We start from the raw sequence: 24,257 nt of genomic DNA, 5'->3' as shown, positions 1-24,257 counted from the left end.
TAGGATGGAGATTTCAGCGAAGGGAAAGTGGGTCAAGATGTGCTCCACTTTAGCGTTCAAGTAGTTAAAGAATTTTACATAGTTGGTAGAGTTAGGTGAGAGATAAACAGCACAGATGTATTTAGTAATAGAGTGACAGTGAAGTCTTAGCCAGATGGTGGAAAATTCTGAAGAGTCAAGGTCGTGGGCACGAGAGCAAGTGATGTCGTTGCGCACGTAGGCGCAACATCCAGCTTTGGATTGAAATTTAGGATAGAGATAGTAGGAAGGAACAGAGTAGAGATTGCTGTCAGTAGCCTCAGAAACCTGTGTTTCGGTGAGGTTTAGAGGAGGAGAGATGGTGTTCTACAGAATGAAAATTAGAACGAAGACCGCGAATGTTGCAGAAATTGAGAAAAAAGAGGCTCGAGGAGTTATCAAGACACCTCTCAGGTCGGCAGCCAGAAGGGGAGTCCTCTCCGGGGGAATTTGTGGTCCCCCCCAACCAGGCGGGGACTCCGAGGCATGGTTATTGTGCGCCATTTTGAATTTTGAATTTTGGGAAAAGGTGTGTGTGTGTTGAGTGAATGTAGTGTGGTGTGGATAGAGAGGATCTGTCTTTAGAGAGCATGCTGAACTGCTCTCTGGTGTTGGTGAGACAATAGGGACACGGTTAGTGAGGACATGGGAAGGGTCTTTCGCCCTGCAGGCTGCTCAAATCCATTGCCTCGACTCAGGTTTTGCTCGCTACTACCAATCAACAATTAAGCTCTCTCGATTGCTCACACGTGTACACGGGCCGGGATACGCACCTTGGCTGGGCACCACTGCCTGACTGACGGCCCACTGGCGAATCATACGACTTTCACTGACATTGACGTCATTTGGTCTTTCAACTTCCCTTACAACCATCTTGAGTCTTCCTTCACCGTGGGGTTTTGTTTCTCCACCTCCTCCACATTCTTCTTAAGCTGTGTGGCGCGTGGAAGGAGGATCACAGCAGACAGATGGACGGCACGCCTTACATGGTGGGACATTCTCAGGCATCAAAGAAAAAACCCAAAAATTTCATCTCAGTCAATATTGCTACAAAAAATACAGATTGACCCAAAATACTGCATGTACATATATTCCTTACAGTGATCCATAAATGAAGAGATGTCAGTTATTGCTTATACACAAGACTTCCTTAAAATTACCTTCCCGATCCCATCACTGTGATAACCTTCAACCGCTCATAAAGACAATCGTTACAAAGTGGATCTTTCTACCTGTACATTGGTTCTGAATAATAACAAAAGGAACTAACAATAATGATGATAATGATTTAGTAACTTTTTTGATAGAGATATAATTCCAACCACCAGGGACAAGTTGGAAAGTTTCGTTTAGTCGGCGCAACATCTGTGGTCATATGCCGGAGAGAGACAGAAGGGGAAGGAATTACAGGAGAAGGGAACAGACCCCAGGAGACAGGAAAAAGTTGGAAAGTTTTGTTTGGTCGGCGCAACATTTGTGGTCATATGCCGGAGAGAGACAGAAGGGGAAGGAATTACAGGAGAAGGGAACAGACCCCAGGAGACAGGGAAAAGTTGGAAAGTTTCGTTTGGTCGGCGCAACATCTGTGGTCATATGCCGGAGAGAGACAGAAGGGGAAGGAATTACAGGAGAAGGGAACAGACCCCAGGAGACAGGAAAAAGTTGGAAAGTTTGGTTTAGTCGGCGCAACATCTGTGGTCATATGCCGGAGAGAGACAGAAGGGAAGGAATTATAGGAGAAGGAACAGAACCCATGAGACAGTGAATAGTTTGAAAGTTTCGTTTGGTCGGCGCAACATTTGTGGTCATATGCCGGAGACAGAAGGGGAAGGAATTATAGGAGAAGGAAACAGATCCCAGGAGACAGGAAAAAGTTGGAAAGTTTGGTTTAGTCGGCGCAACATCTGTGGTCATATGCTGGAGAGAGACAGAAGGGGAAGGAATTATAGGAGAAGGGAACAGATCCCAGGAGACAGGAAAAGTTGGAAAGTTTTGTTTAGTGGGCGCAACATCTGTGGTCATATGCCGGAGAGAGACAGAAGGGGAAGGAATTACAGGAGAAGGGAACAGACCCCAGGAGACAGGAAAAAGTTGGAAAGTTTGGTTTAGTCGGTGCAACATCTGTGGTCATATGCGGAGAGAGACAGAAGGGAAGGAATTATAGGAGAAGGAACAGACCCCAGGAGACAGGAAAAAGTTGGAAAGTTTGGTTTATCGGTGTAACATCTGTGGTCATATGCGGAGAGAGACAGAAGGGAAGGAATTATAGGAGAAGGGAACAGACCCCAGGAGACAGGAAAAAGTTGGAAAGTTTGGTTTAGTCGGCGCAACATCTGTGGTCATATGCCGGAGAGAGACAGAAGGGGAAGGAATTATAGGAGAAGGGAACAGACCCCAGGAGACAGGAAAAAGTTGGAAAGTTTGGTTTAGTCGGCGCAACATCTGTGGTCATATGCCGGAGAGAGACAGAAGGGGAAGGAATTACAGGAGAAAGGAACAGACCCCAGGAGACAGGAAAAAGTTGGAAAGTTTCGTTTAGTCGGCGCAACATCTGTGGTCATATGACGGAGAGAGACAGAAGGGGAAGGAATTATAGAAGGGAACAGACCCCAGGAGACGGGACACAACCCCCGATTAATACCTGGTACCCATTCACTGCTGGGTGGACAGGGGCGTAGGGTATCGCAAAAGCCGCCCAAATGTTTCCACTCCGCAATGAAATCGAACCCGGGCTCTCTCGGGTGTGAGCTGAGCATGCTAACCACTGTACCACGAAGCCCCCCTACTAATGTTAATAATAATAATAATAATGAAAGCAATACTACTAATAATTGACCACGAACCACTAACTTCAGGAACTGGAGTGAAACTTCTACAAAGACAATCAGTGGAGTGGCCGCAGCGGGACGAGAGGCCGGAGCTTACTAGACTAAGATAAAGCTTCAGGAGGGTGTGGCCAGGGCTGCCGAGGCTGCTACTCTCCTGTGTCACGGGCCAGTTTCTGCAGATCCTGAGGGAAAGGCTTGACAGGCTGCAGGTTTGGCACAATGCACAACAGACCTAATTTCAGCAGCACAGTAAACAGTAGAGCCCCATTTAGCGCAAGAATTAGGTGGGTGAACGCGGTCGCACTAACTGAATAAAGTAACCAATATGAAACAAATTATTTGGTGCACACGTGGGTCTGACTTTTGTGTTTGATAATTACTCAAAATAATCACTCACATAAAAAAAAAAAAACCTACAATTGGCTCAGCTCTGAAAACACGCTTGTGATTCGCTGGGAGTCCGATGACGTCATTGCCGGCGCTCACCTGGTCAGCGTTGTGGGTACTGGCAACGCCTGTGTGCCCATCCGGGAGCGAGTTGTCGGTTCACCATAACCTGGCGTCACACTGAGCCCTTTTCTTCCCACCGGCAAATCCAAATTTTCCGGGCATGCGTCACACACAGCGAAGGTCAGTTGCCCGTATCCACATCCACAACGTAAACAAAGCACTTGCCCTGTATCACATGGCGTCGTCTGCTAAAGTAAGGGCTCTCGCGGCTTGTGCTGTGCATCATGGCGGCTTGGTGCAATTTTCAAAATTCAGTCGTGGTGGATGGTCACGCTAACTGAGGCTTTCGCGCTAATTAATTTTTTTCTTGGTAGATGGTGGCTCACGCTAATTGTGGCTTGCGCTAATTGTGGCTCGCGCTAATTGTGGTTCGCGCTAATTGTGATTCGCGCTAATTGTGATTCGCGCTAATTACGGTTCGTGCTAATTGTGATTCGCGCTAATTGTGGTTCGTGCTAATTGTGATTCGCGCTAATTGTGATTCGCGCTAATTGTGATTCGCGCTAATTGTGATTCGCGCTAATTACGGTTCGTGCTAATTGTGATTCGCGCTAATTGTGATTCGCGCTAATTACGGTTCGTGCTAATTGTGATTCGCGCTAATTACGGTTCGTGCTAATTGTGATTCGCGCTAATTGTGGTTCGTGCTAATTGTGGTTCGCGCTAATTACGGTTCGTGCTAATTGTGATTCGCGCTAATTGTGGTTCGTGCTAATTGTGGTTCGCGCTAATTGTGGCTCGCGCTAATTACGGTTCGCTCTAATTGTGGCTCGCGCTAATTACGGTTCGCTCTAATTGTGGCTCGCGCTAATTACGGTTCGTGCTAATTGTGGCTCGCGCTAATTACGGTTCGGGCTAATTGTGGCTCGCGCTAATTACGGTTCGTGCTAATTGTGGCTCGCGCTAATTACGGTTCGCGCTAATTGTGGCTCGCGCTAATTACGGTTCGTGCTAATTGTGGCTCGCGCTAATTACGGTTCGTGCTAATTGTGGCTCGCGCTAATTACGGTTCGTGCTAATTGTGGCTCGCGCTAATTACGGTTCGGGCTAATTGTGGCTCGCGCTAATTACGGTTCGGGCTAATTGTGGCTCGCGCTAATTACGGTTCGGGCTAATTGTGGCTCGCGCTAATTACGGTTCGGGCTAATTGTGGCTCGCGCTAATTACGGTTCGCTCTAATTGTGGCTCGCGCTAATTACGGTTCGTGCTAATTGTGGCTCGCGCTAATTACGGTTCGCTCTAATTGTGGCTCGCGCTAATTACAGTTCGTGCTAATTGTGGTTCACACTAATTACGGTTTGCGCTAATTGTGGCTCGCGCTAATTACAGTTCGTGCTAATTGTGGTTCGCGCTAATTGTGGCTCGTGCTAATTACGGTTCGTGCTAATTGTCGTTTGCGCTAATTGTGGCTCGCGCTAATTACGATTTGCGCTAATTGATCTCGCGCTAAGTGGGGCTCTACTGTATATTGAAATTTTATATTCTTGTATTGGGTTATTCTGTATTTTTAGCATTATGAAATCTTGCCGGTAACCAGCAGTGACTTGGCAGCCCTGGACTCAAGTAAACTAGCAGGTCACAGGAGAGCGAGGCTTCTCTAAGCAATGAGGATAATCTATTTGGTATTAAAGAGCACAAAAAATTCTGGCTATTATATACGAAATAGTAACAATAATAATAGCAAAAGCCATCAGTGTCGAAAACTTAATTGTAAAAAGTAAACTGCTTAAATTTGGCTGCATCTTTAAATAATTGACAGTTTTCCTTAACCCAACAAGAGGACGCGTATACTGTGTCCTTGTGTGTCCCGTACCATATCCAAGGACGTGTAAACTGTGTCCTTGTGTGTCCCGTACCATATCCAAGGACGTGTAAACTGTGTCCTTGTGTGTCCCGTACCATATCCGAGGACGTGTAAACTGTGTCCTTGTGTGTCCCGTACCATATCCAAGGACGTGTAAACTGTGTCCTTGTGTGTCCCGTACCATATCCAAGGACGTGTAAACTGTGTCCTTGTGTGTCCCGTACCATATCCAAGGACGTGTAAACTGTGTCCTTGTGTGTCCAGTACCATATCCAAGGACGAGTAAACTGTGTCCTTGTGTGTCCTGTACCATATCCAAGGACGTGTAAACTGTGTCCTTGTGTGTCCCGTACCATATCCAAGGACGTGTAAACTGTGTCCTTGTGTGTCCCGTACCATATCCAAGGACGCATATACTGTGTCCTTGTGTGTCCTGTACCATATCCAAGGACGCGTAAACTGTGTCCTTGTGTGTCCCGTACCATATCCAAGGACGTGTAAACTGTGTCCTTGTGTGTCCCGTACCATATCCAAGGACGTGTAAACTGTGTCCTTGTGTGTCCCGTACCATATCCAAGGACGTAAACTGTGTCCTTGTGTGTCCATATCAGGGCGTGTAAACTGTGTCCTTGTGTGTCCCGTACCATATCCAAGGACGTGTAAACTGTGTCCTTGTGTGTCCCGTACCATATCCAAGGACGCATATACTGTGTCCTTGTGTGTCCTGTACCATATCCAAGGACGCGTAAACTGTGTCCTTGTGTCCCACATATCCAAGGACGTGTAAACTGTGTCCTTGTGTGTCCCGTACCATATCCAAGGACGCATATACTGTGTCCTTGTGTGTCCTGTACCATATCCAAGGACGCGTAAACTGTGTCCTTGTGTGTCCCGTACCATATCCGAGGACATGTATACTGTGTCCTTGTGTGTCCCGTACCATATCCAAGGACGCGTAAACTGTGTCCTTGTGTGTCCCGTACCATATCCAAGGACGCGTAAACTGTGTCCTTGTGTGTCCCGTACCATATCCAAGGACGCCCATACTGTGCCCTGGCTCACTTTAGCCAATATACGAGTTATTTTATCTCTATATTTATGGTTACATCTCAACATTATCATTTAATTTATGTTTCTTTATGTGCACCATTTAATTCTGCATGTTTTCATATATAATACATGATGATTGTGTTGAGTTTACGGCTGAAAACTTGTTATATTCAACAGCGACATTTGAAATTTAGCACGCGTGGCGATCCTGGATACGGCGCGGGGCACTGTTTTGGCCCGGCCGTAGTGAACCATAGACCCGGTAGCAGTGACGGGGCAAATTTGTGGCTGCTACACGGTAAAGCCACAAACTTGGCCCGTCGCTTCTACCGGGTCAAGCTGACATTCTACCGTGTGTTACAAAAACCAGATATGCACTGAGAGAGAGAGAGAGAGAAACGTAGGGAGGGTAACCTGGGTGTTCCTCTGGCCTGTGTTCCGAGGCCAAGGGGACGGAGAACAGCACCATGGCCACACAGGGCTATGGAATGTGACCCCAACTTTAAGGGGCTGTTACACTGGGCAAATTTTCCGTGGATCTTCAGTCAAACCAGAATTTCCGCTAGGCTGGTTCTCATTTGTTTCTTGTTATTGCTGCTGCTGATGATGATGAGTAATACCGTCATCCTTCGGGGAAATCCACCGTGGCTTTGGGAGATCGTGGATGCGTCGGAAAACCACTTTTTAAACCACGGCAGCGGAAATCGTGGTTTGAATGAAGATCCACGAAAAATATGCCCAATCTATCTTCCACTTACTCTCTCTCCCGCCTTCTCCTATCCTCTCCCTTTAGCCCCCCTCCTTGCCTCCCCCACTCCCCTACTCTTCCCTTCCTCCCTCTCTGAACCCCACACTTAATCTTCCCTTTACTCTCTCTCCTGCCTTCTCCTATCCTCTCCCTTTAGCCCCCCTCCTTGCCTCCCCCACTCCCCTATTCTTCCCTTCCTCCCTCTCCGAACCCCACGCTTAATCTTCCTTTTACTCTCTCTCCTGCCTTCTCCTATCCTCTCCCTTTAGCCCCCCTCCTTGCCTCCCCCACTCCCCTACTCTTCCCTTCCTCCCTCTCCGAACCCCACACTCACTCGTACAAATAGTCACTAATCTTCCCCTTACTCTCTCTCCTGCCTCCCCCATTCCCCCACTCCCCTTTCTCTCTCCCTCCCTCCCTCTCCGAACCCCACATTCACTCATACAAATAGTCACTAATCTTCCCCTTACTCTCTCTCCTGCCTCCCCCATTCCCCCACTCCCCTACTCTTCCCTTCCTCCCTCTCCGAACCCCACACTCACTCGTACAAATACAGTGCTGCCAAGGCCGTTGCCAGAGCCATCCCCACCGAAGCCCACGCTGAGGCACTCGTGGGCAGCAGACAGAATGGGGCGCCTTTGCTGGCACCCTCGGCAGCGGCGGCGGCAGCAGCGACGTCCCTGTACTGGGTCATCTGCGTCTCGGGGAGGTCAAGGTAGACAGCGTTGTGGCCGAGAATATCAACCAGGGTCTTGATGGCCTCGGGGTCGAAGGGGTCTTGTGGTGAGCTCCAGATGGTGACCGTGCTGTCTGGTGTCTGTGGTGGTGAGAGACAGTGAGTGGTGAGGGTTGAGGAGGAGAAGGTGGTGAAATGAGAATGACACACACACACACACACACACACACACACACACACTCACACACACACACACACTCACACACACACACACACACACACACACACACACACACACACACACACACACACTCACATTTTCCAGCAGCCACTCCAGATTCTCAATGGAGTGTGGCACGAAGGCGGCGCGGATGGGGAAGGTGACAGGCTGGGTGATGGCGTGGGTATCCAGGGCCTGCACCATCGCCTCAAAGTGCTCCCGGCTGTACCCAGACTCCACCGCCGGGCTGTTGGGGGCCACGAAGGTTGTCCAGCCTAGCGAGAGTGTGGCCTGGGGGTGGGGAGGAGGCACAGAACAGGTAAGAAATGGATGGTAAGGAGAGGGAACGATTGGGAAGGGGAGGGAAGAGGGAGATTATTGGAGTATGAAAATGTTTTGGGATGTGAGTGGGAAGGGAAGGGATGGGAAGGGAAGGGATGGGAAGGGAAGGGATGGGATGGGATGGGAAGGGAAGGGATGGGAAGGGAAGGGAAGGGAAGGGAAGGGAAGGGATGGGAAGGGAAGGGATGGGATGGGAAGGGATGGGAAGGGAAGGGAAGGGAAGGGATGGGATGGAGGTGGAGAGAATGGAGATAAGGAAGATATTAAGGGAAAGGATTGGAAGGGAAGGGAAGGAAAGGGAAGGAAATGGAGGGAAGGAAGATATTGAATGCATGAGGATAGGAGGAAGGAAGGAAGGAAGGAAGGGAAGGAAAGGGAAGGGAAGGAAAGGGAAGGGGGTGGAGAGAATGGAGATAAGGAAGATATTAAGGGTAAGGATTGGAAGGGAAGGGAAGGAAAGGGAAGGAAATGGAGGTAAGGAAGATATTGAATGCATGAAGGATAGGAGGGGAAGGGAAGGGAAGGGAAGGGAAGGGAAGGAAATGGAGGTAAGGAAGATATTGAATGCATGAAGGATAGGAGGGGAAGGGAAGGAGGAAGAGAATGAAGGTTAAAAAATGTGTACAAAGCATGTGGGAAGGGAAGGGAATGAAAGGAAGGGAAGGGAAGGAAAGGGAAGGAAATGGAGGTAAGGAAGATATTGAATGTATGAGGGATAGGAGGGGAAGGGAAGGGAAGGAGGAAGAGAGTGAAGGTTAAAAAATGTGTACAAAGCATGTGGGAAGGGAAGGGAATGAAAGGAAGGGAAGGGAAGGGAATGAAAGGAAGGGAAGGGAAGGGAAGGAAAACAGGTGAAGAGTCTCCGTGCGGCTCATGTCTCCTTGGCACATCCTCCCCTGTGGCTGCAGCTGTGCCCACCATATGACTGTGTGCAAACTCTTCTGCCACGACTGACCCTTGACGAGCCTCAGCAGCACTCAACTGATCCAGCAATGAGATGGACCACACGGTGAGGGAGCGAAGTGCTGTGCGGACAACTCTGAACACAGCCCAGGAGTAATACTGAACAATGCTGTGTATCTACTCCAATGTTTTGTGCTGCAGCCTTCAGGACTCAGCAGCCTCCCATCTCTGACGCGGGTGTACTGGTGTGTTCTCTACAGATGTGTCTTGAACTCCAACAAAGACAGTGTACAGCAGAGGATACAGATTTGTGGAGTGTGAGGTGCAAAGTACTGAACAGAAAATCATCTAGGTGGTCAAGGAATGCCTCAAATACTGAAGCTCACTGACTAAAATGAAGCAAATTTGATGAGGAACAAGGTTACTCAAGTGTCGGTCACACAGCGCAGCGCAGTTACAGCAACGGCAGGTTCCCGCAGCGCCGGCTTGTGTGTGCGCCCAACTCTCAGGCTTCCCAGGCCCACACACAGACAATGAAAAGTAAGTGCACATCTATTCTGTACAGACTTAATTTTACAGCAATGGAAGCAGTTCAAGGGCAACAAGAGTGGCTGAGTGGTAGTGTGCTGGGCCCACATTCACCGCGTGATGGACGACGCGGGTTCGAATCCCCACGCTACCACCTGGGATTTTTCAGTCACCGCCGAGTGGCTTAAAACTACCCACATGCTGTCCTGAAGACCACTCATCAACCCGGACTCTAGAGGAAACCGTCCAAGTGAATCAAGGAGTTCCGGGGGGCAGCATGAGCCAAGGGAAGATGGCGCCACTATAAACACTTGCCTGCGCCATGACGGGCTGGGGCCAAACACCATCCAGGCCCCTCAAGCAAGCCTACAGGCACTATAGGCATGGACGTAAAAATAAAAAAAAAAAATAAAAAAAAAAATAAAAAATAATAATAATAATAATAATAATAATAATAATAATAAAAAATAAAATAAAGATAATTAAATAGTACGAGGCAAGAAGAGAGGTGCCCTATACTCCCCTTTTGGAAGAGTTGAAGTCACAGGCAGGAGGAAACACAGGCAAAGGAAGGCTGTCTCAGAATTCACCAGCAAAAGAGATGAAAGACTAGACGCTGGTTAACTCTTGCATATCATTTCCGCTCTCCCACACCGCCACTGGAACACCAACTCACCTGAGGGAAGAGCTCGGCGCAGGTGGTCAGGAAGTCAGTCGAGGGGACGGGGGTGTTGCGACTGCTTGGGCCGGGGAGGATGTCAGCGTTGAGCCAGATCGGGAATGTCATCTGTGGGGTAAGGTGACGGCGGTGATGGTGGTGGTGGTGGTGGTGGAAAGTTGGAAAGTTTTGTTTAGTCGGCGCAACATCTGTGGTCATATGCCGGAGAGAGACAGAAGGGGAAGGAATTATAGGAGAAGGGAACAGACCCTAGGAGACAGGAAAAAGTTGGAAAGTTTGGTTTAGTCGGCGCAACATCTGTGGTCATATGCCGGAGAGACAGAAGGGGAAGGAATTATAAGAAGGAACAGACACCATGAGACAGGAATAAGTTGTAAAGTTTGGTTTAGTCTGTGCAACATCTGTGGTCATATGCTGGAGAGATAAAGTAGGGGAAGGTATTATAGAAGGGAACAGACCCCAGGAGACAGGAAAAAGTTGGAAAGTTTGGTTTAGTCGGCGCAACATCTGTGGTCATATGCCGGAGAGGGACAGAAGGGGAAGGAATTATAGAACGGAACAGACCCCAGGAGACAGGAAAAAGTTGGAAAGTTTGGTTTAGTCGGCGCAACATCTGTGGTCATATGCCGGAGAGAGACAGAAGGGGAAGGAATTATAGGAGAAGGGAACAGACCCCAGGAGACAGGAAAAAGTTGGAAAGTTTGGTTTAGTCGGCGCAACATCTGTGGTCATATGCCGGAGAGAGACAGAAGGGGAAGGAATTATAGGAGAAGGGAACAGACCCCAGGAGACAGGAAAAAGTTGGAAAGTTTGGTTTAGTGGGCGCAACATCTGTGGTCATATGCCAGAGAGAGACAGAAGGGGAAGGAATTATAGGAGAAGGGAACAGACCCCAGGAGACAGGAAAAAGTTGGAAAGTTTGGTTTAGTGGGCGCAACATCTGTGGTCATATGCCGGAGAGAGACAGAAGGGGAAGGAATTATAGGAGAAGGGAACAGACCCCAGGAGACAGATGTGAGGTTATTTTTTTTTACAACAAAGGAGACAGCTTAAGGGCACACACAAAAAAGGAAACAATAATAAAAAAAAGCCCGCCACTCGCTGCTCTTAAAAAAAAAGAATCAAAAGAGGTGCCTGAAAGCGAGGTCAAATCAGGTCATACCCAGCGATCCATTACTTGTGGACTCCAAGGTCATTCAGAAAGGGTGCTGGCTAGCGATGGCAAGTCCAGCATGTGGGCAGACCAGGGTGAATGGTGGATTTAACACACACACACACACACACACACACACACAGTTGATGAAAAAAGGCTGATGAAATGAGGACTTGACAGAAGGAATGATTCGTGGAAGTAATGTGAAGGTTATGCAAGTTTAAGGCTTTACGAGCTTGATTAAATCCTGCAAAAACAAAAATAGGTATACACACACACACACACACACACACACACACACACACACACACACTTGATGAAAAAAGGCTGGTGAGGACTTGACAGAAGGAATGATTCAAGGAAGTAATGTGAAGGTTATGCAAGTTTAAGGCTTTACGAGCTTGATTAAATCCTGCAAAAACAAAAATAGGTATACACACACACACACACACACACACACACACACACACACACACTTGATGAAAAAAGGCTGGTGAGGACTTGACAGAAGGAATGATTCAAGGAAGTAATGTGAAGGTTATGCAAGTTTAAGGCTTTACGAGCTTGATTAAATCCTGCAAAAACAAAAATAGGTATACACACACACACACACACACACATACACACCTCTTCCTTCCTCTTGACAAGCTCCTCAAGGCTCTCCTTCACAACACTCAGCTCCTTGAAGTCCAGTTTGATGCCTTTCCTCTTCCCTCCCTGCAACACAACCAACAGTCAACACACAGCAACACATGACGTGGATGAGACACTAACACATGCAGCGGACAACACAGGGACCTCGGAGTGATTCTTCAAGACACACTGACCCCTGATAAACACATAAGTAGGATATTTGGAAACACATAGGATCGTATAACAAGACATTTTGCCGCCCAAGAACACATACTTAACTAGGCTTTCGTAGGAGTTGAGGGCATTTCCAGGGGTAGTTTTATGACCCTGGTGGTAGTTTGACCCTTCCTCTGTACCATGAACCCAAGAAACACACTCCCACACATCCTCCCTGCCTGACACACTCTCTCCCACACACCCTCCCTGCCTGACACACTCTCTCCCACACATCCTCCCTGCCTGACACACACTCTCCCACACACCCTCCCTGCCTGACACACTCTCTCCCACACACCCTCCCTGCCTGACACACACTCCCACACATCCTCCCTGCCTGACACACTCTCTCCCACACACCCTCCCTGCCTGACACACTCTCTCCCACACACCCTCCCTGCCTGACACACTCTCTCCCACACACCCTCCCTGCCTGACACACACTCTCCCACACATCCTCCCTGCCTGACACACTCTCTCCCACACACCCTTCTTGCCTGACACACTCTCTCCCACACATCCTCCCTGCCTCACACCCTCCCTCATCCTCCCTGCCTGACACACTCTCTCCCACACACCCTTCTTGCCTGACACACTCTCTCCCACACATCCTCCCTGCCTCACACCCTCCCTCACACCCTGCACTCACCTGGTTGGCCTGTATCACTTGGTCGAGCCACATCGCCACAGTGAGGTCAGACTCCTTCTCCGGGGGGTGGGCCATGATGGGGGATGTGCTGCTCTCCCCCTCCCTCTCTCCTTCCTTGGCCTTCTCCTCGCTATCCCTCAACTTGCCGCTAAGGACATCAGCCTCCAGCATCATAATCTTGTCATCTGTAAGGGTAATAGTAGTAGTAATAGTAGTAGTAATAGTGGTAGTAGTAGTAGTAGTAGTAGTAGTAATAGTCTCCGGTCTCTCTCTCTCTCTCTTTTTTTTTTTTACAATGAAGGAGACAGCTCAAGGGCACACAAAAAAGGAAGCAATAATAACATAAAAAAGCCTGCTCCTCGCTGCTCCTAAAAAAAAAAATGAGTCCAAAGAGGTGGCCGAAAGAGAGGTCAATTTCGGGAGGCTGCAGCTCTGGGCGACACAACCCTTTGCGTGTGTCTCTTCCTAGGGTTGATTTACTTTGCAAGGTGGCGGTGGTGGTGGTGGTGGTCGTAGGGAGAACTGGTATTTACTGGGCCATAGCCATTGACAAAAAGTACTATTAATTAACCATTTTAACAGTAACTATACATGAGGGCAGTTATTAGGGTCGAGGAGACTGAGTACGACAATCTGGCAACATTGTAAATTAACCATGTAGCAGCGACGGGCCAAATTTGTGGCTTCACCGTGTAGCAGCGATGGGCCAAATTTGTGGCTTCACCGTGTAGCAGTGACGGGCCAAATTTGTGGCTTTACCGTGTAGCAGCGACGGGCCAAATTTGTGGCTTCACCGTAGCAGCGACGGGCCAACATTGTCACTTTACCGGGTAGCAGCGACGGGCCAAATTTGTGGCTTCACCGTGTAGCAGCGACGGGCCAAATTTGTGGCTTCACCGTGTAGCAGCGACGGGCCAAATTTGTGGCTTCACCGTGTAGCAGCGATGGGCCAAATTTGTGGCTTTACCGTAGCAGCGAGGGGCCAAAGTTGTGGCTTCACCGTAGCAGCGATAATAAATTTGTGGCTTCACTGTGTAGCAGCGATGGGCCAAATTTGTGGCTTTACCGTGTAGCAGCCGACCAAATTTGTGGCTTCACCGTGTAGCAGCGACGGGCCAAATTTGTGGCTTCACCGTGTAGCAGCGATGGGCCAAATTTGTGGCTTTACTGTGTAGCAGCGACGGGCCAAATTTGTGGCTTTACCGTGTAGCAGCGATGGGCCAAATTTGTGGCTTCACCGTGTAGCAGCGACGGGCCAAATTTGTGGCTTTACCGTGTAGCAGCGACGGGCCAAATTTGTGGCTTTACCGTGTAGCAGCGATGGGCCAAATTTGTGGCTTTACCGTGTAGCAGCGACGGGCCAAATTTATGCCATGATATAAACCCCCCAAAATAGATGATACATAATCTGATCACAAATGCTTTGATATATATTATGAAATGGTTTGTGTGAGGGGTGATTTTTTCTCATTTTTCTCACTTGGAGGGACCATTAAGAAACATGATCCCGCTGCTACCACCGGGTTAAAAGTGAGCAGGACTAATTGACACACAGAGAAGGGACCCACAAGAGTAGCTAATTATTAAAACCAGGTCAACACAAACACACGCACACACACACACACCTTTCAACATGGCCTCCAGCTCCGCCTGACTGTTGACCCGATGTGCCCAGGTAACCTCTGTCAAGTCATCCCTGACCTCGGGGAAGAAGTCAGCGGCGTCGATGGGCCCCAGACCGTCCATGGCCTCCGTCTCCTCCGTGGGTGGGTCCGGCACCGGGGCCTGCTCTCCTGTTTCTGCCGACATTACCACGCCTGGAAGCACATGGAGTATGGTAGTATTATCAGTAGTAGTAGTAGTAGTAGTAGTAGTAGTAGTACAGGTAACTCTCGATTTATGCAAGTTTGGTTTACGCGTTTTTGAAATAACGCGTGGTCCAAAATCCATATAAATGTTTAATTTACGCGTTTTTTTCACTTATACGTGATATTTTATGGAGTGGCCCCCAGATGTCTCACGCAACTGGACTCACACGGCCACACAGCTGAGCTCAGTTCTTCCCGCGCGCCACTTGAACAACAATACAGTACCCACGCTGCCACGCTACTCAACAACAACAACACCCTCGCTGCTGTGCTACCACGAGGGGAAGGGCAGCCAGAGGAGGAACCACGAGAGGGAGAGGAGTCAGAGTGATACAGTAGGCAATAAAGGTACAAACCAACCTCTTGTTGGATTTACATTGTTTTTGAGTTACACGACCTCTTCAAGGACACAATACTCACATAAATCCAGAGTTACCTGTACTGCCAGGACCTCACACGCCACACGCCCCATCCCACTTACTCAAGGAGGACAGTAATCGTTCCTTGGCAGTGGAAAAAATCCTGGCCTGAGCGGAGCCAACCTACCTCTTGTTGGATTTACATTGTTTTTGATTTACGCGACCTCTTCAAGGACACAATACTCGCGTAGATCCAGAGTTACCTGTATAAAAGATCAGTGAGGATTTCATAGGCAGGAAGTGGATTGGATGCTGTTTGTGTCCTAGATGGTGTCATGTGGAATGTGCTTATCTGTCTGGTATTGAGCAGAACATACCTAAAATTAATTGAGTTCAACCCATGCCTTCATATAGCATCTCTGGCTGCCAAAATTGTGGTGAAATTGGATGAACTCAAGCAAGAATTATCTAAGGAAATATCAATTAGAACCTTTACCGAGGCAGGATGGAGCACACTAACACCAGACAGACAGAGAGAGGACAGGTGGAGAGGTGGAATTAGAACCTTTACCGGGGCAAGATGGAGCACACTAACACCAGACAGACAGAGAGAGGACAGGTGAAGAGGTGGAATTAGAACCTTTGCCAGGGATGAAAGAGTGAAGATGCTGGTTAACTCTTGCACCAGGGAGTTGGACAGACAAAGAACCAGGTGGAGAGGTGGAATTAGAACCTTTACCGGGGCAGGATGGAGCACACTAACACCAGACAGACAGAGAGAGGTCCAGGTGGAGAGGTGGAATTAGAACCTTTGCCAGGGATGAAAGAGTGAAGATGCTGGTTAACTCTTGCATCAGGGAGTTGGACAGACAAAGAACCAGGTGGAGAGGTGGAATTAGAACCTTTACCGGGGCAGGATGGAGCACACTAACACCATATAGATAGATAGACTGAGATAGAGAGGACATTGAGAAAGGCCTTTGTTGAGAGCTTAAGGCCTATACAGTAAGCTCTTTTGCAATCTCCTCCTCCTCTTCCTCCTCCTCCTGGGTTGAGTCTCATGTGGTGAGTGAGAGAGAAGAGGTGGGGAAGGTTGCTGAGGTGTTGCAGAGCGCTGATTATGCAGAGTCAGCGGGTACAAGCTGGGCTGAGGTCACCAAACGCAGGAGGAAAGCTAGGAAGAATCTACTTGTTGTTAAAGCCTCTGAGCGAGATAAAACGGCTACTGGGTTAAAAAGTGAAGTCTCCCAGGCATTACAAGGCATTCAGATTACTGGTTCAAGGTTCACTAATGGAGGCAATATTGTAATGAACTTTGATGATGAGAATATAAGAAATGAGGCCTCTGAGCGAGATAAAACGGCTACTGGGTTAAAAAGTGAAGTCTCCCAGGCATTACAAGGCATTCAGATTACTGGTTCAAGATTCACTAATGGAGGTAATATTGTAATGAACTTTGATGATGAGAATATAAGAAATGAGGCCTCTGAGCGAGATGAAATGGCTACTGGGTTAAAAAGTGAGGTCTCCCAGGCATTACAAGGCATTCAGATCACTGGTTCAAGATTCACTAATGGAGGTAATCTTGTAATGAACTTTGATGATGAGAATATAAGAAATGAGGCCTCTGAGCGAGATAAAAAGACTACTGGGTTAAAAAGTGAGGTCTCCCAGGCATTACAAGGCATTCAAGATTCGCTAATGGAGGTAATCTTGTAATGAACTTTGATAATGAGAATATAAGAAATGAGGCTGCCCAAAATTTGAGTCTGTTGAGCAAATTAGCACCAGGCGTGTTGGGAAGATGAAACCAAAGATCATGATATGCAATGTGGATAAAGAGAACATCTTAGACCCCAATGAGTTCTTACACGCCATTGATGGTGAGAATAAGATTAAGCTGATTTTTAGTAAGCCTGCAGTTGGCGGCACGATGCACTACATTCTGAGGTGTGACCCAACTGTGAGAGAGCTTATTCACAAGTATCACAAGTTAAAATTAGAATGAGGAATATACAGAGTGAGAGACAGATACCATGCAATTATATGTTATCATTGTCGGAGATACGGCCATCTTGAGGCCAACTGTACTGCCAAGATTAATGGAGATGTCCCAAATAGTTTCAGATGCGCTGGCAATCATAAATCACAGGAGCATGGCTGAGAAGAAATGTATAAATTGTGTGAGATACAAGGAGCCTGAAATCAACCACTCAGTGAATGACCAGTATACAAGGAGCCTGAAATCAACCACTCAGTGAATGACCAGTATACAAGGAGCCTGAAATCAACCACTCAGTGAATGACCAGTATACAAGGAGCCTGAAATCAACCACTCAGTGAATGACCAGTATACAAGGAGCCTGAAATCAACCACTCAGTGAATGACCAGTATACAAGGAGCCTGAAATCAACCACTCAGTGAATGACCAGTGTTGTGTAGTTCTCCAGACTGAAATCGAGAGAATTCGTAACATGACCAATTGTGGCTATTAACTCCTTGACTGTGGATTTCCTAGCAGAAGACATCACCAAGCTACAGGAATGGAACAAGGAGTGGCTGCTACAATTCAATGAAGAAAAATGTAAAGTCCTGCACCTTGGGAGGGGATATCCAGCACACCAATACCACATGGGAAACACTCCACTATCCACCACAGAGGCAGAGAAAGACCTGGGAGTGTATGTTACCAGGCTACCAGTGAAGGGATATCCAGCACACCAATACCACATGGGAAACACTCCACTATCCACCACAGAGGCAGAGAAAGACCTGGGAGTGTATGTTACCAGGCTACCAGTGAAGGGATATCCAGCACACCAATACCACATGGGAAACACTTAATACCCACCACAGAGGCAGAGAAAGACCTGGGAGTGTATGTTACCAGGCTACCAGTGAAGGTGAAATCCGTGCCAATCGCAGTGGACGGGTTAATCAGTGTCTGTACTCAACGATAAATTGTGTGTGATGAATGTTCAGTGTGCTGGAAATAATCATTGGATATTTAAGATTGTGATACTATAATGAAAATAGCAGACATGAACACTGAACTAATGGTTATGTGATATTATTCGTAAAAGAAATTAATAGCCTCTTCCATTTAGTGTAACCTGTTTTTGGGTCGTGATCTATAGAGTCCCTTATAGAGTCCTGACTACCTAAGATTTGGACGCCATTATTGGGCCTGTTTTCGCCGTGCTTTTCAAACGCTAGCACACGCTCTCGTGGTGAAAACGGGACCAATAATGGCGTCCAAATCTTAGGTTGTCGGGACTCTATCCATCAAGAGACTCCACAGATCATGACCCAGAAACAGGTTACGCTAAATGGAAGAGGCTATAAGACACTCACTCACTCACTACAATGTTTGAGAATAAGCGCATCAAAGACTATTATTGAGGCTAACGTTGAAATTGTTGATGGCGGAGCAGGGCCTGAAACCTCATCAACGACAAATTATTTTTCAAACTTCATTTAACGAGGGTCTGGTTCTAGAAGACTGGAAAATTGCTAATGTAACAGCTATCCATAAGAAGGGAAGCAAAGGTGATCCTGGAAACTATAGGCCCATCAGTCTTAGCTTGGTATTGTTAGACGCTCCCTTCTCCTGCATCCATCATTTCTAAAGGCTAAATAAGAGGTCAAACGCGTCTCCATGGGTGTTTGTTTACGTTCACGGTATAGAGGAAGGGTCAGACTACCACCAGGGTCCTAAAACTACCCCTGGAAATGCCCACAAATCCCACGAAAGCCTTGTTAAATGTATGTGCTTGAGGGTCGGAAGGTTTAAGAATATGACCCTCCCCAGCGTCATGTGTACGATAATGGAGTCACTGCTTAGGGAAGAAATTATGGCACACATGAAACGTAACAAGTTATTTAGTAAAGTGCAGTTTGGCTTCAAATCCGGTCGCTCTACGATGCTGCAGCTCAAGGTGTTAGACAGATGGACAGAGGCAATAGACAGAGGCCAGGGTGTTGATGTAGTTTACTGTGATCTTATGAAGGCCTCTGAAGAGTACTACATCATAGACTTATCAAAAAACTGTCTCTCTATGGAATTAAAGAACTTCTCATTGAACAGAAAGCAGCGAGTTGTTGTTAATGGAAAAATGGTGGTGAAATATATTTGTATGCTGATGAGACCAAGATTTTTAAGAGTATCAATGATGTGGATGACTGTAGAAGGCTCCAAGACGATCTGGAAGGAGCTCACAAATGGACTGAAGAGAAAAATGCAAACAAATAAGGATTGGGAGAACTAATGTATAGGACCAAGTATACACCATGAACAACATATTAACTAAGACTGAGAGAAAGATATAAGCGTGATAATTGACAATAAGTTAAGTTTTTCTGATCATCTGGCTGGAAAGGTTAATACAGCAAATAGAATAGTGGGCATTATAAGAAGAACATTTGTTTACTGGGATTGGGATATGTTTAAGAACTTGTATACAGCTTTTGTTAGACCACATCTTGAATACGCCAATCAGATATAGTGTCCATACTTGGTCTAAGAGCCATCAACCAAGTGCCTGAAATATAGGATCTGACCGATGAGGAACGACTGGGGAAACTGGACTTACCCACTCTGCCATATTGAAGATCTCGAGGGGACATGATGGAAACATTTTAAATTTTGCGTGGAAAGTACGAAGCTATTTACCTCTCATTCACCTTGTTTGTCTCGTTTTTCCTGTTATTTTCTATATTTGTCTTGTTTTCCTTGTTATTTTCTGTATGTATCTTGTTTTCCGTGATTTTATTTACATTGATATCTTGTTTTCTTTGTTATAATAAACATCATTCACCTTATATATATCATGTTTTCCATATATATCTGTTATTTCTATTATCTAGCTCTCATTCACCTCATATATCTTGTTTTTTCCCTATTATTTTCTTTATGTATAGAGTTTTCTTTGTCTTGTATATTATTTACCTTGATATCTCATTGTTTTCTTTGTCATATCACACATCATTCACCTTATATATCTTGTTTTTTCCCTATTATTTTCTTTATGTATAGAGTTTTCTTTGTCTTGTATATAATTTACCTTGATATCTCATTGTTTTCTTTGTCATATCACACATCATTCACCTTATATATCTTGTTTTTTCCTATTTGCCTTGTTTTCCCTACTGTTTTCTTTATATATCTTGTTTTCTTTGCCTTGTATATTATTTACCTTGATATCTCGAGGTAAGATTGTAAGGAAGGACTGTTTACGATGCGAGAGAGTGACAGAAGAGGAAGCACTATAAAGATATTTAAGATATTCAAGATATTCAAGAACCGTGCAGGAAGGACTGTTTACGATGCGAGAGAGTGGCAGAGGAAACACTAGAAAGATATTCAAGATATTCAAGATATTTAAGAACCGTGCAGGAAGGACTGTTTACGATGCGAGAGAGTGACAGAAGAGGAAACACTAGAAAGATATTTAAGATATTTAAGATATTTAAGATATTTAAGAACCGTGCAGGAAGGGCTGTTTACGATGCGAGAGAGTGACAGAAGAGGAAACACTATAAAGATATTTAAGATATTCAAGATATTTAAGAACCGTGCAGGAAGGGCTGTTTATTTACGAGAGAGTGACAGAAGAGGAAACACTATAAAGATATTTAAGATATTTAAGAACCATGCAGGAAGGGCTGTTTACGATGCGAGAGAGTGACAGAAGAGGAAACACTATAAAGATATTTAAGATATTTAAGAACCATGCAGGAAGGGCTGTTTACGATGCGAGAGAGTGACAGAAGAGGAAACACTATAAAGATATTTAAGATATTTAAGAACCATGCAGGAAGGGCTGTTTACGATGCGAGAGAGTGACAGAAGAGGAAACACTATAAAGATATTTAAGATATTTAAGAACCGTGCAGGAAGGACTGTTTACGATGCGAGAGTGTGACAAGAGGAAACACTATAAAGATATTCAAGATATTCAAGAACCGTGCAGGAAGGACTGTTTACGATGCGAGAGAGTGACAAGAGGAAACACTATAAAGATATTCAAGATATTTAAGAACCGTGCAGGAAGGGCTGTTTACGATGCGAGAGAGTGACAAGAGGAAACACTATAAAGATATTCAAGATATTTAAGAACCGTGCAGGAAGGGCTGTTTACGATGCGAGAGAGTGACAGAAGAGGAAACACTATTAAGATATTTAAGATATTCAAGATATTTAAGAACCGTGCAGGAAGGACTGTTTACGATGCGAGAGAGTGACAGAAGAGGAAACACTATTAAGATATTTAAGATATTCAAGATATTCAAGAACCGTGCAGGAAGGACTGTTTACGATGCGAGAGAGTGACAGAAGAGGAAACACTATAAAGATATTCAAGATATTCAAGATATTTAAGAACCGTGCAGGAAGGACTGTTTACGATGCGAGAGAGTGACAGAAGAGGAAACACTATAAAGATATTCAAGATATTTAAGAACCATGCAGGAAGGACTGTTTACGATGCGAGAGAGTGACAGAAGAGGAAACACTATAAAGATATTCAAGATATTTAAGAACCATGCAGGAAGGACTGTTTACGATGCGAGAGAGTGACAAGAGGAAACACTATAAAGATATTCAAGATATTCAAGATATTTAAGAACCGTGCAGGAAGGACTGTTTACGATGCGAGAGAGTGACAAGAGGAAACACTATAAAGATATTCAAGATATTTAAGAACCGTGCAGGAAGGACTGTTTACGATGCGAGAGTGAAAAGAGGAAACAATATAAAGATATTCAAGATATTTAAGAACCGTGCAGGAAGGACTGTTTACGATGCGAGAGAGTGACAAGAGGAAACACTATAAAGATATTCAAGATATTTAAGAACCGTGCAGGAAGGGCTGTTTACGATGCGAGAGAGTGACAAGAGGAAACACTATAAAGATATTCAAGATATTTAAGAACCGTGCAGGAAGGGCTGTTTACGATGCGAGAGAGTGACAGAAGAGGAAACACTATAAAGATATTCAAGATATTTAAGAACCGTGCAGGAAGGACTGTTTACGATGCGAGAGAGTGACAGAAGAGGAAACACTATTAAGATATTTAAGATATTCAAGATATTTAAGAACCGTGCAGGAAGGACTGTTTACGATGCGAGAGAGTGACAGAAGAGGAAACACTATTAAGATATTTAAGATATTCAAGATATTCAAGAACCGTGCAGGAAGGACTGTTTACGATGCGAGAGAGTGACAGAAGAGGAAACACTATTAAGATATTTAAGATATTCAAGATATTTAAGAACCATGCAGGAAGGACTGTTTACGATGCGAGAGAGTGACAGAAGAGGAAACACTATAAAGATATTCAAGATATTTAAGAACCATGCAGGAAGGACTGTTTACGATGCGAGAGAGTGACACAAGAGGAAACACTATAAAGATATTCAAGATATTCAAGAACCATGCAGGAAGGACTGTTTACGATGCGAGAGAGTGACAAGAGGAAACACTATAAAGATATTCAAGATATTCAAGAACCGTGCAGGAAGGACTGTTTACGATGCGAGAGAGTGACAAGAGGAAACACTATAAAGATATTCAAGATATTCAAGAACCGTGCAGGAAGGACTGTTTACGATGCGAGAGTGTGACAAGAGGAAACACTATAAAGATATTCAAGATATTTAAGAACCGTGCAGGAAGGACTGTTTACGATGCGAGAGAGTGACAAGAGGAAACACTATAAAGATATTCAAGATATTTAAGAACCGTGCAGGAAGGGCTGTTTACGATGCGAGAGAGTGACACAAGAGGAAACACTAGAAAGATATTCAAGATATTCAAGAACCGTGCAGGAAGGGCTGTTTACGATGCGAGAGAGTGACACAAGAGGAAACACTAGAAAGATATTCAAGATATTCAAGAACCGTGCAGGAAGGGCTGTTTACGATGCGAGAGAGTGACACAAGAGGAAACACTATAAAGATATTCAAGATATTCAAGAACCATGCAGGAAGGACTGTTTACGATGCGAGAGAGTGACACAAGAGGAAACACAGTAAAGATATTCAAGATATTTAAGAACCGTGCAGGAAGGACTGTTTACGATGCGAGAGAGTGACACAAGAGGAAACACTATTAAGATATTCAAGATATTTAAGAACCATGCAGGAAGGACTTTACGATGCGAGAGAGTGACAAGAGGAAACACTATAAAGATATTCAAGATATTCAAGATATTTAAGAACCGTGCAGGAAGGGCTGTTTACGATGCGAGAGAGTGACAGAAGAGGAAACACTACAAAGATATTCAAGATATTCAAGATATTTAAAAACCGTGCAGGACTAAACAAAACATGCCTTCCCCAAGAGACATATAAACAGCTGGAACAGTATACCAACGAGTGCCATTAATTCAAGAACAGTGGAGACATTTAAGAGAAAATTAGATAAGTTACGGAAATATCAAGAACATAAATTTAATTACTGCAACTACGAACACAAAGGCCCGAACACACACACGCACACACATACAACCACCTGTAGAATAAACGCCTTAAAACTCCACAATAAAACACATTCCAAACACCTGGCGCCACACACAAGTTCTCTGCTGCCTTGAGTACCTGGCGTGAGTGGAGGGAGGGAGGGACAGTGCGTGGGAGGCGAGAATTACCTGAAAATATGATGAGCAAGACCAGCGATGATCCTCCTACCATGTGTAACCTTCGCCTTCCTCCCGCGCCATGGAGGTACAATTAGTGGAGTCGATACGGCCAGGTAATCCCTTTCATTCAAATTTATGGGGGTGGAAGAGCCTGGCTGAGTGCATTAAAAGGAAGCCTGACCTGACAACACCTGACACCTGGCCGTAAAAATGACAGCTCGGGAGATTTCACTTAATTGTCCTGATGTCAACTCCACTAATTATACCTCCATGTTCCGCCCACCGCAACGTTGCCAAGTCTCCACATAAACAAAGATAACGTATGACTGTTTTGCCTTATTTTCCATCTTTTTCCCTTTGATTCCTGTTTTTTTGCGTTGATAAGTTGGGTTTTAATTGTTTTACTGTAATTTGTTGTCCCCAAGCGGTGTT

The 24,257-nt window shown here is 45.7% G+C and overlaps 3 protein-coding genes and 1 long non-coding RNA gene across 4 annotated transcripts in view; 1 reads left to right on the top strand and 3 right to left on the bottom strand.

The window, feature by feature from the left end:
* LOC126988426 (lymphocyte-specific helicase-like) overlaps positions 1–1,755 on the bottom strand; it is a 38,368-nt gene extending 36,613 nt beyond the window's left edge. Inside the window, exon 1 of the mRNA XM_050846503.1 lies at positions 792–1,755. Coding sequence (XP_050702460.1) covers positions 792–891 — 100 coding nt within the window. The 5' untranslated portion in view covers positions 892–1,755. The remainder of the gene's footprint in view (positions 1–791) is intronic.
* LOC126988427 (melanoma-associated antigen C1-like) overlaps positions 1–24,257 on the top strand; it is a 104,417-nt gene that overhangs the window by 51,010 nt on the left and 29,150 nt on the right. The window lies entirely within an intron of this gene.
* Positions 7,464–23,989, bottom strand: LOC126988428 (protein FAM151B-like). Its single transcript, XM_050846511.1, has 7 exons — positions 23,835–23,989; positions 14,583–14,774; positions 12,958–13,142; positions 12,087–12,176; positions 10,304–10,414; positions 7,951–8,145; positions 7,464–7,775 (listed from the first exon to the last, which is right to left on the bottom strand). The coding sequence occupies exons 1-7, from the start codon at positions 23,875–23,877 to the stop codon at positions 7,497–7,499; spliced, it is 1,095 nt and encodes a 364-aa protein (XP_050702468.1). The 5' UTR covers positions 23,878–23,989; the 3' UTR covers positions 7,464–7,496.
* Positions 14,873–17,336, bottom strand: LOC126988434 (uncharacterized). The gene is made up of 3 exons (XR_007741937.1): positions 16,087–17,336; positions 15,372–15,917; positions 14,873–15,185 (listed from the first exon to the last, which is right to left on the bottom strand). It is a non-coding gene; the product is annotated as an uncharacterized LOC126988434 (long non-coding RNA).

The sequence above is a fragment of the Eriocheir sinensis genome, chromosome 69 (assembly GCF_024679095.1).
Source record: "Eriocheir sinensis breed Jianghai 21 chromosome 69, ASM2467909v1, whole genome shotgun sequence".
Classification (NCBI taxonomy): domain Eukaryota; kingdom Metazoa; phylum Arthropoda; class Malacostraca; order Decapoda; family Varunidae; genus Eriocheir; species Eriocheir sinensis.
Note: the sequence above shows the minus strand (reverse complement) of the source record. Positions and strands in the feature narration are given on the sequence as shown.